We start from the raw sequence: 18,376 nt of genomic DNA, 5'->3' as shown, positions 1-18,376 counted from the left end.
AGTTGCCAAAGAAGTAAAACAACTGTTTTTGTTATAACTCTAATATCCACAAGGTAATCCATGCATAAATGTGTCACCACTCACCAGTGGCATGAAGTGTGTTGATTTCTTACGGATATTTGTGCGTATTGGCTCAAAGTTACTTCTCCGATATTTATCGATAATTGATTGAATGATATTAAGTTAATGAATATCGATCTGTATTGATAGCCAGCCCTAGACATTACATACAGCAGGATTCTCACAGCTTTAGTTCATTGGTTACTTACCAATATGGTCTTGCATTTTCCCAATTTGTTCTTTTATTCTCTTTGTTTTTAATGGAAATTCTATTCCTTAGTGACAAGTACCATATAAATTACACCGTAACGATGTATCACCAGTTGTATTAAGCACATCTGTTGTAATCTGCATGTTTCATTGAGAACCTGTGCTGATCTGTATGTTCAGGCCAAGAGAGGAGCCTATCGAGATGTTGTCCAGACACCGATCTTGCCGGCCGTGGTGGAGTCTGGCGTTGTCTTCCTGTTCCGCTGGGCTCTAGATGATGCTGTTGACACTGTCCTCGCTGCTGCTGTTGCTGCCATGCATGCCCTCATCTGTAACCCAGCAGATCAGGTAGGCTTCTCACCTGTAAGGAGTCTGGGTAGAATGACCCCGAGTGCCCATGCTGTCATCAGGTAGGCTTCTCCCCTGTAAGGATTCTGGGGCAGAATGATCCCAAGTGCCCATGCTGTCATCAGGTAGGCTTCTCCCCTGTAAGGATTCTGGGGCAGAATGACCCCAAGTGCCCATGCTGTCATCAGGTAGGCTTCTCACCTGTAAGAAGTCTGGGTAGAATGACCCCCAGTGCCCATGCTGTCACCAGGTAGGCTTCTCACCTGTAAGAAGTCTGGGTAGAATGACCCCGAGTGCCCATGCTGTCATCAGGTAGGCTTCTCACCTGCAAGGTTCTGGGGTAGAATGACCCCGAGTGCCCATGCTGTAATCAGGTAGGCTTCTCACCTGTAAAGATTCTTGGGCAGAATGACCCCGAGTGCCCATGCTGTCATCAGGTAGGCTTCCCACCTGTAAGGTGTCTGGGGCAGAATGACCCCCAGAGCCCATGCTGTCATCAGGTAGGCTTCTCCCCTGTAAGGATTCTGGGGGAGAATGACCCCCAGAGCCCATGCTGTCATCAGGTAGGCTTCTCACCTGTAAGGTTTCTAGGGTAGAATGACCCCGAGTGCCCATGCTGTCATCAGGTAGGCTTCTCACCTGTAAGGAGTCTGGGGCAGAATGACCCCCAGTGCCCATGCTGTCATCAGGTAGGCTTCTCACCTGTAAGGATTCTAGGGTAGAATGACCTCGAGTGCCCATGCTGTCATCAGGTAGGCTTCACCTGTAAGGAGTCTGGACAGAATGACCCCGAGTGCCCATGCTGTCATCAGGTAGGCTTCTCACCTGCAAGGTTCTGGGGTAGAATGACTCCGGGTGCCCATGCTGTCATCAGGTAGGCTTCTCACCTGCAAGGTTCTGGGGTAGAATGACCCCGAGTGCCCATGCAGTCATCAGGTAGGCTTCTCATCTGGGGATTCCAGCTACAAATCTGACCCCAGTAATCATGTTCTCATCAAATAGGTTTCTCATTTGGCTTTTCAACGATTGTATCAACCGACATAAACACTGTGGGGAAGTGATTTATTTAGAGTGAGTGAGTGAGTTGGGTTTAACGTCGCTTTTAACATTATTCCAGTTAAATCACGGTGTGTAAGCTTAATGTGGGAGGAAAGCCGGAAGTAATGTATTTCTCAGACAATTACCACTTCGGTGAAACCTACAACCACGGGTATGGTGCTGACAAACCTGGGAACATAATTCGGCCGAACCGGGGTTCAAACCCACAATCATAGGTTTCTGGCGTGCCCAAGGGACGTAACTCTGCACAGCGAAATACGGCGCCTTAGACAACTGGGCCACCTGTGCCCCCTATCGTTGCCTGAATAATAGGTTCCAATAATATCAAATCGAAAACACAGTCAACATGTGATCAATCAAGTCAGCAAACCTAACCACAAACTAACAAGTGGGGCGAAACAGGAGTCAAACCCACAATCATAGGTTTCTGGCGTGCCCAAGGGACGCAACTCTGCACAGCAAATTGCAGCGCCTTAGACTACTGGGCCAGCCGTGCCCCCTGATTTATTTACAAGATAGTTAGAACTGGATTTCAAGGAACAAGGGTTTAGTGAACATTCTGTGTCCATACAGATTTATGTTGTAACATTCAGCATATTTAGGATAGGATCCAAGCCTGATTATGCTTGACGTTAGAAAAAAAATCCAGACTGTTAACTGTCAGCGGACATTTTCATGCCAATTCTATCTGACGCCGTTTGATTCCAATCCTCTCTACTTCCAGGAATGCCTGGATAGATCTTTCAGCTGGTTTCAAGGTCATGTTATGCCGGGTCAGTGTCCCGTTACCATGGAGACGGAAAGACAGGATGGGGAGGAGACTGTTGATGAGACTGATGCTGAAGTAGCCAAGAGAGACGTTGTTCTGGTAGGATACTTTGTGTGTACCTTGTTACTTGTGATGCCGTGACATTCTATGATCCAATTGTTTTACTGACAGGAAGCGAGTTCATTGGTCCAGGAGTTGTGGATTATTTCTTATCCTGACGCAACACATTTCATTCTGGACTTTGATCCTAAAACCCCAAACCCAAAACGTGCCTCTTCCTCCGCAAGGGCGCCCCCAGGCCTTGGTTACCAACAGGAGTTATCTGTCCCTGATCCTTTCACTGTCTTCTCATCAGCGCTTCACTTGAATGTCAGACGGGACGGACGGGATTCTTGTGTTACAATAAGCGTACTAATATTAGAATTAGACCACTTTGTGGAACAGGGCCCCGATCTATTCGTGAGGAACATTAGATTCAGCTGCCTCCATAGGTTGTTGGCAACTTGATTCCAAAGTCTGTCCTCAAACTTGAGATGTGCTTATACCAGGTGTATCATGTCCCTTTATAAAAGTTCTGGTGAGTCTGGTGTTTGTTTATATGAAGCTTTGGATGTTTTGTTTTGGTGGAAATCAGAAGACTTGATATCGGTATGAATTTGTCAATGTTTACAGAGCTCCAGATAAGCTTTTGGTGTTGTGGGTATTTTACCCATGCATTTTAAAATCATTGGGTATCAGTAATTCTATCTGGGTATTCAATTCTCTTTCTGATTAAATCCTCCTTGGGGCACTTATTGCATTTTCCTTGCTCAAGAAAATCTACATGACATAGTTGTAACCATTTTCCTTAATAAAAAATGTTACCACACAAAAAACTTCGTTTTTGTATGATATACGACCACCCTTACGGGGCCTCACCCCCAACGGCGCCTCACGCCAGGGGGAGCAACTCTCACCCAAATCACTTTCCTTATGTCATCTGTAAGAGACAGACATGTTGATTTTTCACACAAGACAAAAATAAGAAAAATCTGTCGTTCGACAAGAACCATGGCTGACCAAACTGTATGTATGGTACATTTCTTTCATTGCAAAGGCGTAATACCTCGCATTGTGAAGTTATAGAGTTGTAATAAACGCCACGTGCACGGTACCTTTGAATTCAAATGGCCGTAATGGCGTCCATATTGTAGTTCCACGGGCTGATACATGTAACACCAAGGCCATTAAGAAACGGCTTGGGGTTTTGTTATATCATACAGCATTGGTCTACAATTTTTTCCTTTACAAAACCCAAGGTGGTGTGTTAATTCATAAACTACACTTACCTTTTTTACGGGTTTTACACCTTAGCGCGTAACACACCCCTTTGGTGTTATAATTATACTACGACATTGGCTATTAGTATCGCGTTACAAATCGCATTCGACATTACGCCTTTGCTTCTAGTTTCACAATTTATGCACGTATCTTTCCGATCTTTATATCGCACTGATACACGTTAATACCCTTCCCGCCCACCTCAGAAATTACGGTCTTGTTTACAAGACCTTCAAACTGTGTACGGGTTGTTCTAAGACAGGCGCGAACGCTGCCTAATATGTCTGGCGGAGGACATTGCCTTTACCCCCCGGGGCCCCCAAAAAGAGACAAGTTGACTTGTTCCACTTTATAGAAGTCTATTAAAGGCGGGGGTAGATATCAGATCTACTAAGACATCCCCCCCCTCCCCATCTAAAAAGGGTAAAAAAGCTGCCGAGATTGTCTCCCCCGCTCCCTCTCCGGGGGCCGGGGGAGAAGGCTCGAGGGTCCCCGTAGTAAGCACTGCACCCTCTCCTGCACTGTCTTTGGCAGACTTTTCTGCGTTACTTAAGTCGCAGATGGCATCGATGATGGAGGAGGTAAAGTCTCAGCTCCGAGAGGAGATGCGGACCGAGCCTTCCCCGTTGTCGGCGCCGGACGCGGCTTCGAGACCTTGTGATATGCCCGGCGTCGGCCGAGGCAGGCCACTTGGTCTCGGGGACAATCTCAGACCGGGCTTCGGCGCCGGCTCGAGGTCGCTCCCCAGCGGAGGGGTGGCGGGCGCCGGCCCGTGCACTACCGACGCACAATTTTTCCCTAGCGGAGCCAGACGCCTCTTCCGAGGCCGAGGCTTTCACTAGTTGTTTCGTAGCCCGGAGCCAGGGGGGTTCCCTTGGTCTCGGGGACGATCCGAGACCGAGCTTCGGCTCCGGCTCGAGGTCGCTCCCCAGCGTAGTGGTGGCGGGCACCGGCCCGTGCACTACTGACGCACAATTTTCCCTAGCGGAGCCAGACGCCTCTTCCGAGGCCGAGGCTTCCACTAGTGGATACCTAGCCCGGAGCCAGGTTGGTTCCCTTTGTCTCGGGGTCGATCCGAGACCGAGCTTCGGCTCTGGCTCAGGTCGCTCCCCAGCAAAGGGGTGGTGGGCGCCGGCCCGTGCACTACCGACGCACAATTTTCCCTAGCGAAGCCAGACGCCTCTTCCAAGGCCAAGGCTTTCACTAGTGGATATCCGTGCCGAGGTCGACGCACTTCTTATGAAAGCTGCGATCGAACCGGGTCCCGAGGGACAGGAAAGCGAGGGCTTCTACTCGACTTGTTTCCTAGTCACCAAACAGTGATCTCAACTGTCGAGACAGGAGAATGGCTAACGTCAATAGACTTAAAATACGCCACATACCAATACACCCCGAGTAGAAGAAATACCTGAGGTTTTCTTTCGACGGGAGGTGTTATCAGTTCAGGGTTCTACCATTCAGGATCTCCACGGCCCCGAGGGTGTTCACCAAGCTGATGTTGATTCCCGCTCAAGTGGCCAGGTCAAAAGGTCGGTTCTGCCATCGGTACCTCGACGACTGGTTACTAAGAGCTCTATTGCAATCCCTGAGTCAGATAGCTACACAACAAGTGATAGATATTCTGATCCCTCTAGGGTGGATGGTCAATCTCAAGAAGTCAGATCTGAGCCCCACTCAGAATCTAGTCTTCCTAGTGGCTAATTTCAACACGGTGAGAGGACGTGTATCTCTGTCACAAGATATCAAGTCCCTTAAGCGCAAGTCACACTGCTCGTACATGGCTCCAGTTACTGGACAACATGGCGGCGACAGTGGATTTGGTCTGGCGGGCGCGCTTGAGAATGAGTCCCATTCAACAAGCACTCCGTCGACTTTGGGCGAACTCGGAAGATCTCGAGACTGTGCTCGAGACTCCGTATAGTGGCTCATTACACACCTCCAGTGGTGGACCGAGGTCGGGAATCACTCGCGTTCCATCTCTCACAGTTCAAACAGACGCGTCACTCTCCGGCTGGGGAGGCGTTCTGAATGATCACACTGCCTCGGGACTATGGTCCCAGCAGGAGATCAAACTGCATATCAATGTGCTAGAACTGAGAGCGGTCAGGTTGGTGTTCCAACGCTTCCCGGATCTGCTTCATGGCCAAGTGGTTCGTCTAGAGATGGACAACCAAACGGCGATGACTTACATCTGGAAGCAGGGGGGAACGGCGCCTCCGTCGCTTCGACGAAAGACGTGGCAGTTCCTACTATAGTGCGACTCTCACGATATCAGGGTGCTACCTGTTTATCTCCCGGGGGTGGACAACGTCCGTGCGGACGCTCTGTCTTGCCGGATCCTCGCTCCTTACAAGTGGAGGCTCGACCCGGGGATATTCGGGATTTTCTCCCTGTTATACAGGTTGTTACAGGTGGATCTGTTTGCGTCTGGGTTAAATAACCAGTCCACGAGTCCACGACCCGAGGTCGGTGGCACCGGACGCCTTTCAGCTAGATTGGACGGACAGTTCTGTGGGCATTCTCCCCAGTACCTCTGATTTCCAAGGTCCTGTCTCAGCTAGGCACTCAGCCTGCGCGACTAATTGTGCTCCTGGCACCTCTTTAGTCGGCGCAGAGTGGGTTTCCAGTAATACTCAGGTTTCTGGCTCAGCCTCCTGTTATATTACCTTTACGACCGGACCTCCTATCCCAGAACGGGGCCCTCCACCCGAATCTCAGGATTCAATGGGTGGCTTGGCCACTGTCAGGAATCGCCTCCAAAAGAGCGGTATTCCTGCACGAGTTGCAGACACAATACTGGCTTCGCGGAGGGATTCGACAAACGTTCAGTACGATAGATAGGCCTGCTATGCGCCCTGGTGTGTCGATAGAGGGATTGCAGATCCCTGCAGATCTCGTATCCGTGCTTGAGTTTCTCCAGTCACGACTAGATGACGGCCTGGCCGCATCAACAGTCCGGGGGTACTCTACAGCTATCGCAGCTTTTCACGTCCCTGTCAACGGGGCACTTCTGGGTGCACACCCATTAGTGCAGCGCTTTTTAGCAGGTGTGGACAGGATCCGACCGCCAGTCCGGCGGATCAGTCCCCCTTGGGACTTGTCAATCATTCTCGATTGGCTGTCCGGTCCTTCCTTTCGGGATCTGTCGTCTCTCTCTCTTCAGCTGTTGAGCTGGGAGACGGCGTTCCTTGTGGTGGTAACGTCCGGCAGACGGGTAGGCGACATTCGTGTTATGTCAGCCGATCCCAAAATAACTGTCTTCCATGGGGTCGATAAATATCACCGGGACAGTCAGTTTTCGTCTACCGGACTATTTCCGTCCTAGGGTCGCACACGATTCCACGTGAACGGCTCCTATTGAGCTACCTGCTCTTTCACAGCCTTCCTCGTCGGGGACCACTGCAAGACATGCTCATGTCTTGGATGTCCGCACGACTCTCAAGGCCTATATCAGCAGAAATATGGGTGTCCGTAAGGATAACCAACTATTTTGCTGTTACTGCGGTAGGAAGGTTGGCTCACCTGCGAGTAAACAATCTATCTCGAGGTGGATAGTTTCAACCATTTGTACAGCGTATACGCTTACAGGCAGGGACCCCCCTACCAGGTTGAAAGCTCATTAGGTTAGAGCAGTGGCTGCGTCAAAAGCGTACGCCGCAGCTCTGCCCATTGAGCAGATCTGCTCCGCGGCTATTTGGAGCCAGCCAAGCACGATTCATCAAACCTTACCAACTCGACAAACACTCAAGCGAGCGTACTCGGTTTGGTCAGTCAGTTCTCCGAACTGGGCAAAGTTCTAATCTCTAGCTGATTGAGCATTCGAGATTTTAGACAGTCTTCCGGTTATACTGCTCAGTAATGGTCCGGATTTTATCTTCTGCGGTCGATAAATATCAGTCCTTACTACTCGATAATACTCGTATTTTGCGCACGCACTCCTTCGATCCTCGGGGACCCTCTGGCCTAGCTCAGCGCTGGTTATGGTCTCTCGTGATCTACGCCCTTATATCACTTGTTCAAAAAAAGTGTGGGGGGGTGGGAGGTGTTTCGAGTTTTCAACTTATGACAAGCCGCAAAAACAGGCTTTATCATAATATATGGTCGACCACGCCCTGTCTCTAGCCCCCCCTTTCGACGGTGGTGCCTCACGATAAGGTTGGTTCCATTTATTGAACTCAATATTTTATTCTGTTGAATAATCAAATACGATGTATTTATTTACGCCTGTTGCTGACGGATGCCACTTCCTAGATTATCTTTGGGAGTCTGCCTTGATGCAATAAGTGCCCCAAGGAGGATTTAATCAGAAAGAGAATTTTACAAACCTGTAGAGGTTATGAATTCTCTGATGAAATCCTCCTTGGGGCACGGCCACCCACCTCCCCACATTCCGTCAGCATTTGACATATGGAAAGTGATTTGGGTGAGAGTTGCTCCCCCTGGCGTGAGGCGCCGTTGGGGGTGAGGCCCCGTAAGGGTGGTCGTATATCATACAAAAACGAAGTTTTTTGTGTGGTAACATTTTTTATTAAGGAAAATGGTTACAACTATGTCATGTAGATTTTCTTGAGCAAGGAAAATGCAATAAGTGCCCCAAGGAGGATTTCATCAGAGAATTCATAACCACTACAGGTTTGTAAAAATTTCTGTTACCCACTAGTTTTTACACATGTGGGTATTTAAGTTAAATATTTAAAAACACTATTTAACTAGTCCCTGCAAACTGGTGTCGTGTGGGTTCGAGAGCTTTATAGGACTCAAAAATACCACGACACTTCCACAAGAAAGTGTAATGGAAAATGATCATGATGTAACTGTCATCATGGAGTTTGGCAAGGTTGACGGAATGTCCGTATATAATTTCAAAATAAGTTGCTGGTTTGCTAATCGAATACGCAGGGTTACGTCACAATATTTTGATGATATGCACAAGTTTTATTTTTGTAGCGAATCTGCGTTGCGTATTTGATACGCTTGGATTTTATTTTACTGCATATTTCTGCATTTTTGATGCGTATTTCACGCAGATACGCAGCTTATCTGGAGCTCTGGTTTATCAACCACTGTGTCAGGGCCTGGTGTCTATGAATCTGTGAATGTTTATCAAACACTGTGTTTATTGTACACTGTGTTTATTGCAGGGCCTGTTGTCTATGAGTCTGTGGATGTTTATCAAACACTGTGTTTATTGCAGGGCCTGATGTCTATGAATCTGTGGATGTTTATCAAACACTGTGTGTTTATTGCAGGGCCTGTTTATGAATCTGTGGATGTTTATCAAACACCGTGTGTTTATTGAACGCTGTGTGTTATTGCAGGGCCTGTTGTCTATGCATCTGTGGATGTTTATCAAACACTGTGTGTTTATTGAACACTGTGTGTTTATTGCAGGGCCTGTTGTCTAAAAATCTGTGAATGTTTATCAAACACTGTGTTTATTGTACACTGTGTTTATTGCAGGGCCTGTTGTCTATGAGTCTGTGGATGTTTATCAAACACTGTGTTTATTGCAGGGCCTGATGTCTATGAATCTGTGGATGTTTATCAAACACTGTGTGTTTATTGCAGGGCCTGTTTATGAATCTGTGGATGTTTATCAAACACTGTGTGTTTATTGAACACTGTGTGTTTATTGCAGGGCCTGTTGTCTATGCATCTGTGGATGTTTATCAAACACTGTGTGTTTATTGAACTATGTGTGTTTATTGCAGGGCCTGGTGTCCCGAATGGTGCTGCTCCAGCGACTGCGGCATGTACTGGAGACTCGGAAACCACAGGCCGTGACTGTGCTACAGGTCCTGGATATGCTGACCAAGATAGCCCAACACTCCCCTGGCCTGGCGTACGAGGTACAGGGACTCGCCATCTGCATTTTGGTCATTAAGTAGACTCTAACACTGCTTTTGTGGAAGTTTAGATGAGAGAAACTTTGTTAAGATGGCCAGTGACTGTTTTGGAGTGTGTAATACTTTTCTTTCTTTTGTGTTTAGGACCATCTTCCTGAGGCAAGGGAGTTAACTAAGTATAAAAGTCCAGTGTCCACCCTTGCCGAACTAGGCTGGAATTATGGAGTTATACTTTCGCTTAACGAAATTGACATCCGGTTCGTAAACTGCCGTGCAGTTTTCCGTTGATTGCAGGATTTGCAAAACATGTGTACCGACAACTTAGCGTCAACAGATATTTTCCAAATCTTTTCATGTTTTTAATCAAGTTGCTCACGTGATTTGATGCACTTTGCCAAGTAAGACCCATTGTTACAATATAGATCTTGATTATTGATCAGATCGTCTTCACTGGGCGATGACATTTTATTTAAAGCAAATGCAAGTGAGATGAGAGGTGGAATCTGATTGGTCAAAAGGAAGGACATAGAAGGGACATAACTTGTAATAGCCACTGGTGGCCCTACGATCAAGCCAAGAAATTCCAGCATAGTTCGGCAAGGGTGGTAACTGGACTCTTACATCATTTAACTCCCTTGCCTCAGGAAGATGGTTAAGGACATAAAATTTGCAACATTTTTTATTTTCTGTTAAAAGATAGTTCATTGTCCGAGATTGCTTGACGTGGTGTTTCTAGAGTTCCTGCCCACAGCCTGGGAGCCTCAAGGTGAGCGACATGACACATGGGTGTTCACACAATACTAGACGTGAATACTGAGAATGTCTGACCATGTCAACAGAGGCATATATGCTGCCTGATGTTTTGCAGGAAAATTGTTATAACTCTACTTCAAACAATATGGCAAATGTTCAGCATGATAGTGTTTGGTGGCCTCCGGTTGTCTTTCATGTATAAATAGGCGAGGTCGGGTAGCCTAGTGGTTAAAGCGTTCGCTCGTCACGCCGAATACCCGATTCGATTCTCAACATGGGTACAATGTGTGAAGCCCATTTCTGGTGTCCCCCGCCGTGATATTGCTGGTATATTGCTAAAAGCGGCGTAAAACCATACTCACTCACTCATGTATAAATTTCATTTAAAAAATTAGCTCCCTTTTATCATTACCTTGTGTGGGTGTCAGTCAGGTAGCCAAGTGGTTAAAGTGTTCGTTTGTTGTGCCAAGGTGCTGAGTTTTATTCCCAACATAAGTGCAGTGAGTGAAGCCCTGCTTTGTTCCAACCTCATGATATTGCTGAAAAACAAGTTGAAGCTCCTAAAGTCAAACACACCTTCGATATAATTATCACAATACATACCTGTATCATGTTTTCTAAGTTGTAGTGACTGTCATTGTTGATGAACTCTGGCAAGTTTGACCGTGTGTGATTGTTTCCACTGTTGTACATTGCCAGACTCAAATGCCCAGCTGTCTCGTGTCTATGGTCTCCCGCTGACTGCTGCTCTGAGACTGGTGGCGGCACTGTGCCAGGCTGGCCGGAACATGGCGGCACACATGGTAATACACCTCCACAACACAGAGGAATAAACTTGTATCACATATGGTAATATTATGCCTCAACAACATGGAGGAATAAAGTTGACATAAATTTGTGTCATCTGGAATGTATTTATCCACCTGGAAAAATGCTTAGCACATCTTTACTGTTTCCATGCAAAAAGGTCATATTTGGAAATCGTAACCATGGTAACTGTCCCATGGCAATTGTTGTTTGACTGTTCTTTCATCAGCTTCCCCTGCTACTTTTCCTTCTCTGATATGACCCTGTCCTGTAGCCCTGTGAAGGACCGAACATCGTTCTTGTAATAATGAAAATGATAATAAGAAGAATAGTATGTCCATTTATATTGAACTGAAGCAACTGTATGACTTTTGAGGAGGTATTGGGGATATGAAAATGAGATCTATGTCCGATGTCTATATTGTATGTTAGGATTATGTAAGTTAAGAAAGGATGATGATGATGATGATGATGATGGTGATATCTCCAGGTGAGAAAGACACAAGTTACAAGATTCCTGTCACATTCACAAAACCGTATTGACGTCATTTGTATTTTTTGCTTTTCTTTCACTAAATGAAGTATAACTACCATATTAGACATAATAAGCGCCCAGGGTGCGCTCAAAATTATAAATAGGGGGCTCTTATTAGAATATTATTTTGGTGAAAAACAACAGTTGAAAGATCGTAAATTTAGTGGTTTATGCTGACAGCCTGAAATGTTTATATACGACAGATATATTTTTCCAGAATTTAATTGCCCATAATTAACGGTGCATGTAACAAACGTTTTTTAAACGAATAAATAAGTCTTGTGTACATTTATCAATCGGAAGGGATGCTAATTGGGATTGTTCACTAGCCAATATATTAGCAAATATCGCCGTGGGCATTTATTAGAGCGGGTCGCTTATTACGTAGAATATGGTATTTAGCATGCATTTATTTACCCAAATGTCCCTGTGAGGTCGGAATCTTGTTTTCCTGGAAAATGTTTAGCTAGTCATTTGGACTAGTCATCTGGTCATTATGATTATTATTGGAAAAGTCAATAATAACATCTGCTCTTTTCTCTCATTTCAGATTTCAAAATACAAACTACAGGACATAATAATGAGATATATGGCAGTGAAAACAAGGTAATCTCATCTCTGTCACAGTCGACTAAGTTGACCATTGATTGCAGATGTGCATTACCACAGCAACTGTTGTCTCAATCTTGGGTTACCTCCCCTGACTATGTGAGCATCAGTACTGAGTACTATCAGTTCTGGGAGAGTCTGCTGTCTGTCTCTTGACTGCATCTCTTCTCTGTGTCTACATGCCTGAGCCTTGACTGCAGGGTGGGAGTGGGTCGGTTTTTGCCTTGTGGTTATAGCGTCCACTCAATCATGTCGAAGGTCCGGTTCGATCCCCCACGTGGCTGCAATGTGTGAAGCACAGTCTCCTGCTGTGATATCACTGGATTATTGCTGAAAGCTGCGTAAAACCATACTCACTCACTCACTCACTCACTCTGCCTGTTGTCTGAGTGTCTGTGTCCGAGAGTCTGTGACAGAGCGTCTATTACCTGTTTCAGTGTCTGACAGAGTGTCTGTTGTCTGTGACAGAGTGTCTGTTGTCTGTGTTCGAGTGTCTGAGACAGAGCGTCTGTTGTCTAACATTTGTTGTTGAGTGTCTGGTGTCCGAGTGTCTGTGACAGAGCGTCTGTTGTCTGTTTCAGTGTCTGACAGAGCATCTGTTGTCTGTGACAGAGTGTCTGTTGTCTGTGTCTGAGTGTCAGTGTCAGTGACAGAGCGTCTGTTGTCTGTTTCAGTATTCTACAGAGAGTCTGTTGTCTGTTTCAGTGATCTGCAGCTTCCAAGGGAGGAGGCCGAGATGTTGCAGACCCACAGTTTCCGTGTGTGGAGGATCTGTCTGTCCTATGGCCTGGCAACACAGACATATCTGTAAGACCATCATTGTGTTCAATCGGACAAGTTTTACGTGAAAATAGAGACTTGAACTAAACCTCAAATTATGTTTCAGATAAAGCAACAATACATGGGAAACATTGATACACAGACATTTTCTTCTGTGGTATCTATCATGTCATTAATTTACTAAATTTCAAAGGTCTGAAATGTTTTTGATCTGTAAAATCAAGACGTGTGTTAATTGTGTTTCACATCTGCTCTGAATTTCTGTTTGACATTTCGAAGGTATTAAAAACGTGTTGTTCTTAGTTCTTGCTCACTTGTAAACATTGAGTCTCCTTGATCATCCACCCAGGGACCTCTATTCCACCCTGGTGGGCAACATCCAATCTGCCCTCAGCCCTGGACGTCCCAGTCAGCAGCAGATGGAGGCGACCATGTTGGCTTGCTGTGAGACGGTTGTCAATGTCGCTGGTTCTGTTGAGGCATCCACTGGTTTTGTCCGGAGGTAAGCCTTGTACACTAAACAAATGTTGTCGTAAATGTGGGGTACCTATCAAAATAAACTTTGTATTGAGTGGTTTGTTTTTTAATTTATCCTGACTCGTTCTTTTTGCTTATCTCATCTCGTTTCCAAAATGTAATGGAAACTTCCTGAACTGTGTTCCCAGAGAACAGAAAAATAGCTCACCTGAACACACCCTAGGGCTGCACAACCGCACATGAACCATGTGACCGAGCTGCTAGACTCGTCACTCTCCCATTTTCGTGCATACAAGCAGTTTGATAATTTGTTCCTATTCTGGCAATCCTAGCCATTCTGTCAAAAGTATCATATTTTTTAACTTAAAGTACACAATCCCCCCTATCTGCTTGTCCTGTGTTCCTGAACACAGCACCTTAAAAGAGAGAGGTAGTTTTTGTGCTCCTAAGGAGAAGTAGACAGGAAGACGACATCCATGAAGAAGTGTTGGTTAATGCCTCCACCTTCTTCATGAGAAGACGGACCTTCTGATGTAATAGAAGGAATTCAAGTTGATCTTCCTTCTTCGCAGTGTAAGGCAGTCAAGCCTCCACTAAGTTCTTCCTTGGTCAGACAGGACATCGACTCTCTTCTGAAGAGTTCGTCTAGATCTGAGGAGAAGTCTCCTGCTGTTACATCCTGATGCAGTAAGAACCTACAGGCCTTAAGCTGAGGAGAAAAACAGTTTTTCCTCTTCATCAAAGTCTTCTTCAACTACGAGAGAGCATCTCTTGGTGAAGGTCATCACCTCAACAAACCTCTGGCGTCGTGATCCGTGAAGGAGTCCACGAAGCCAGCTTCTAAAGCATGGAAGAGTACCAACTTCTGGTTTCAAAGCAGACTTAATCCTTCAGAAGGAGCACTGACTTTTTACTAAAGGGTGCTTAAAAAAGAGGAGCAGGTCGCCAACTTCACCTTCAGACCCTGGTGAAAATCTTCAAGCAGTAGCAAAGAACAAGGAAATTTTATTTGCATCTTCTCTTTTCGTGAAGAGGCTTGCCTTCACGAAGGCTCTTTTCTCCACAAAAACAAGTTATCATCCATGGAAGGGTCCACGAGGCCCCCCCACCTCCTCTGGAAAGTAGACATCTGCGTGCAACCCTCAGCGTTCACAGCATCAGATGGATACCAAGCCTCCTACAGTATCACAGGTTCTCCAACTGTCGCAGACCATCGCACAGATGCAGTCCTTCACAAAGACTCGGACCTGACCCCATCATTCCGTCTGCAGTTCATCAGGGGCCTGTTTCTCATGGACCAGGACCTCCCCAAGTCCCCAGGGACAGGTGGTTGAAAACCCTCTCTCACCTCTACCCTGCCCTCCAGCAGGCTCGAACTCTCAGCCAATGGCAGATTCTCCTGGGCCTCCTCACATCGGCTCAAGACTCCAAGAGGCTGCAAGAACTCCCTGGCTCCCACCGAATGCAAGCTCCACCCAGAGATCTTCACCGTACTTTGTCAAACGATCGACACCTCAAACATCAATCTGTTCGCCACATCTTAGAATTGCCAGCTGTCGACTTACATTTCACCGGTCCCGGATCCGGCCGCTGTAGCAGTCGACACCTTCAGTGTTCCCTGGGAGTGAGTTAAGTGTGTACATTTTTCCGCCACTGGTTCTACTTCCCAGGGTTCTTCAAAAGATCCAGGCAACTCGGCACCTGACTCTGATTTTGGTTGCACCTTGGTGGCTGGCCAGAAGTTGGTTTATCGACCTCCGAAACATCGCCAGAGACAATCCCCTGGAACTTCCTGCGTGGCCCAACCTTCTGCTCCACCCATAAAGTCGGTTGACACACCCAAGACCCGCTCGGTTTCGTCTTCATGCCTGGCACATTTGCAGAAAGCCCTAGGAGCTAAGGGCTATTTGACTAGAGCGGCCAAGGCTATTGCTTTAGCCCATCGTCCATCAACACGGGGACTGTATGATGATAAATGGTCCTTGTCCCAGGCATTCTGCTCTGACAAGCACCAGGATCCGATGACAGCGTCATAAAAGACTCTACCATCTCCACGTACTTGGTCGCTATTAACTCCGTTCTTGCCATCCCGGATGACCGGAGAATGACGAAAATTCCCGAACATCAGGCCTTGCTGCGCTCGTTTCGTCTCGAAGACCAGAAAGCCAAGTTCAGACCGCCTGCTTGGGATCTGAATGTGGAGGCTACCTTCGAACCACTCCACTCATCTTCCTTTTACGACCTAAAGAAGAAGACGGTGTTTCTACTGGCCCTGGCTACTGCCGCCCGTTTTAGTGAGCTCCATGCCCTCCGGTTCAAACGGGGGACTCATGGTGCTGTTCATCTTGGGCTGTGCTGGAACTTCAGCGCAAAGAATCAACTCCCAGGACAGCCTGATAGATCATTCACCATCCCTCCCCTTTCGTCGATTGTGGGTGCCGACGATAATGAGGAGCTTTTATTATGCACAATTAGGGCACTGAAGGTTTTCCTACGGTCTCCACTTTATCGCAGACCGAGGTCAGAATACTATCTCCCTGTGGCTCCGGGTGGTCACCCTCCAAGCTTGTAAAGTCACCGGATTGGACCCCCCCCCCCCCCCCCCCCCCCCCAAGGCTAACAACCCACATAACATTCGGGCTGTCGCATCTACCATGGCTCTTCACAGTAACTACTGTTCCCTCAAATCGATCATGGAAGGCTGTCTTTGGCGATCTGACACCGTCTTCGCCAGCCGCTACCATCGTGATGTAGCCTTGGAAGATGTCGCCGGCATTCATAGCTTTGGTCCCCTGGTGGTAGCCCAACAGGTCACCAACCCCTGACGCCACTGATTCTCCGATACCCCGAGCGGGGCCCGTTGACCTCTCTGGTGTTTATCACCCAGATTAGAGGGCTCTACTGCGTTCTGCATTCGCTCTTAGGGCAGTTCTAGTTTTTGGCTTCCCCGCCTCATTCTATTTCTGTCACCTATTTCGGGTTCCCTCTTTTGCATCGACTCTCGTTTCCTTCGACAGGAACGGTCGCTGATGTTCCAGTCATCTCTTATATGCGGTGAAGTTTCATCGGACCTTGTCGAGGGTTTCTTATGGCTCACATCTGAAGGTATGCCCACCGGCTGTGCCGTCTGATAAAGATGCAATAGGGAGTAATGCAGGATAAGTTAAAAAATTTAGTAAAATCCAAATATATTTTACATTTGTATACTTATCCTGCATTACGAAGTCTAAGTGCCCTCCCCTTCGCTCCGCTGCCTCCCCACGAAGTTTCAGATGTTATGTTTAAAGCAGTTACCCCAGGTATGTGCTTTGACGTGACGTCATGACTTCCGGGTCACGTGCCGACTGTATGGAGGCGCTGCTTTCTGTACAGATGGAAACAACTTTCTTCAGCAGCTGGATCTCACACAGTTCGTCTCTCTGTCAAAGACAGCAGTAAATGCAATACGGAGTAATGTAGGATAAGTATACAAACATAAAAGATATTTAGATTTTACTGAATTTATACGACCCCTGACTCATACACTGAAGCACCTGCTGTCCCTGCTCACTCTGATGTGATCTGCACATGGAAGATAAAATAATGAGTGATATGTCATACTGGTTGGTCGTATGGTTCCAGCGCCTCACGTGAGAGGGGTGTGTTTTGGTGAAATGCTTTCTTTTCACTGGGAACACTGCACAAGAGGTTTCCACTGTTTATCGGGAATATGAAGAGATGATCAAATTAGTATGATCAAGATAAGTATTAATGACACTTTTAACATAAAAACTTCATAATGATACAGAGTTGCACTGGAAATAATGTATTTTTCTGTGCATATATTCCAGTTTTGTTATCCAGATGACTAAACAAGTCGTCAAATAACTCGAAGACTTCCTGGCACCGCACATCAGCGTAAAAGAAAAAGACAAATTATCTTCTTTTTCTTTAATGGTCTCAGTCTCAAGCAGGAAGTGTTTCTACTTGAACCTATTCACCATTATTAGTAACTTCATAAGCGTGGGACCCGTGAAGATTCCGGGGTAGAATAGGTCTTCAGCAACCCATGCTTGCCGTAAAAGACGACTATGCTTGGCGGAAAAGGCGACTAACGGGATCGGGTGGTCAGGCTCGCTGACTTGGTTGATACATATCATCGATTTCAATTGCGTTGATTGATGCTCATGATATTAATCACTGGGTTGATTGTCTGGTCCAGACTCGATTATTTACATACTGCCGTCATGTAGCTGGAATATTGCTGAGTGCGGCGTAAAACAACAAACAAACAAAATATTATTTCAGAAAGTGTGAGTTAAATGTCGGATGAGAGATATTTGTCAATGGGAATCACATGTGATCCACTTTCAGCCATGACAGCAGTGCAATGGAGACGGAGCGAAGTGAGGAGGTTATCTCCCCTGATGTTAACTGGAGCCATGTGGCTGGTCTGTTCCAGCCAATCACAAGCTGTGTGCAGTGTGTATTGGAAGACATCAGAGACAATTATCAGTTTAAGGTACATGTGTCTTGCTATCTGATACCTGTTTTCCATATATAATATACTTCAATATGTACCATAGTTAATAATGTGCCAAACATGCTTTGGAAGGCTTAAGAAAATAAAAGACATTTTTTTCAATGCTTTTTGAAAATATAATGCAGGAGGGCGGTGTGTTTTTTTCCTTTATTTTCAAGCTAGTATGTATCCAAATAAACAGTTGTGTACCATCAACCTGAGAAAGGGCATCCCTACATAAACAAGCATACAAACTCCTATTGCCACCATGACCATAACACAAGATGTGCAGTAAAGCAGTG

At 46.4% G+C, this 18,376-nt stretch overlaps 1 protein-coding gene across 1 annotated transcript in view; it reads left to right on the top strand.

Annotated features, from left to right (window-relative positions):
• Positions 1 to 18,376, top strand: part of LOC124152821 (RNA polymerase II-associated protein 1-like) — a 56,928-nt gene that overhangs the window by 17,454 nt on the left and 21,098 nt on the right. Inside the window, exons 11-19 of the mRNA XM_048403292.1 lie at positions 451 to 618; positions 2,402 to 2,545; positions 9,478 to 9,615; positions 10,309 to 10,378; positions 11,065 to 11,168; positions 12,258 to 12,313; positions 13,022 to 13,123; positions 13,446 to 13,598; positions 17,927 to 18,074. Of these exons, the coding sequence (XP_048259249.1) occupies positions 451 to 618; positions 2,402 to 2,545; positions 9,478 to 9,615; positions 10,309 to 10,378; positions 11,065 to 11,168; positions 12,258 to 12,313; positions 13,022 to 13,123; positions 13,446 to 13,598; positions 17,927 to 18,074 (1,083 nt within the window). The remainder of the gene's footprint in view (positions 1 to 450; positions 619 to 2,401; positions 2,546 to 9,477; positions 9,616 to 10,308; positions 10,379 to 11,064; positions 11,169 to 12,257; positions 12,314 to 13,021; positions 13,124 to 13,445; positions 13,599 to 17,926; positions 18,075 to 18,376) is intronic.

This window comes from Haliotis rufescens, unplaced genomic scaffold (assembly GCF_023055435.1).
Source record: "Haliotis rufescens isolate VD_foot unplaced genomic scaffold, xgHalRufe1.0.p SCAF_3, whole genome shotgun sequence".
Taxonomy (NCBI): Eukaryota; Metazoa; Mollusca; class Gastropoda; order Lepetellida; family Haliotidae; genus Haliotis; species Haliotis rufescens.
This window is presented reverse-complemented; position numbering and strand designations above follow the sequence as displayed.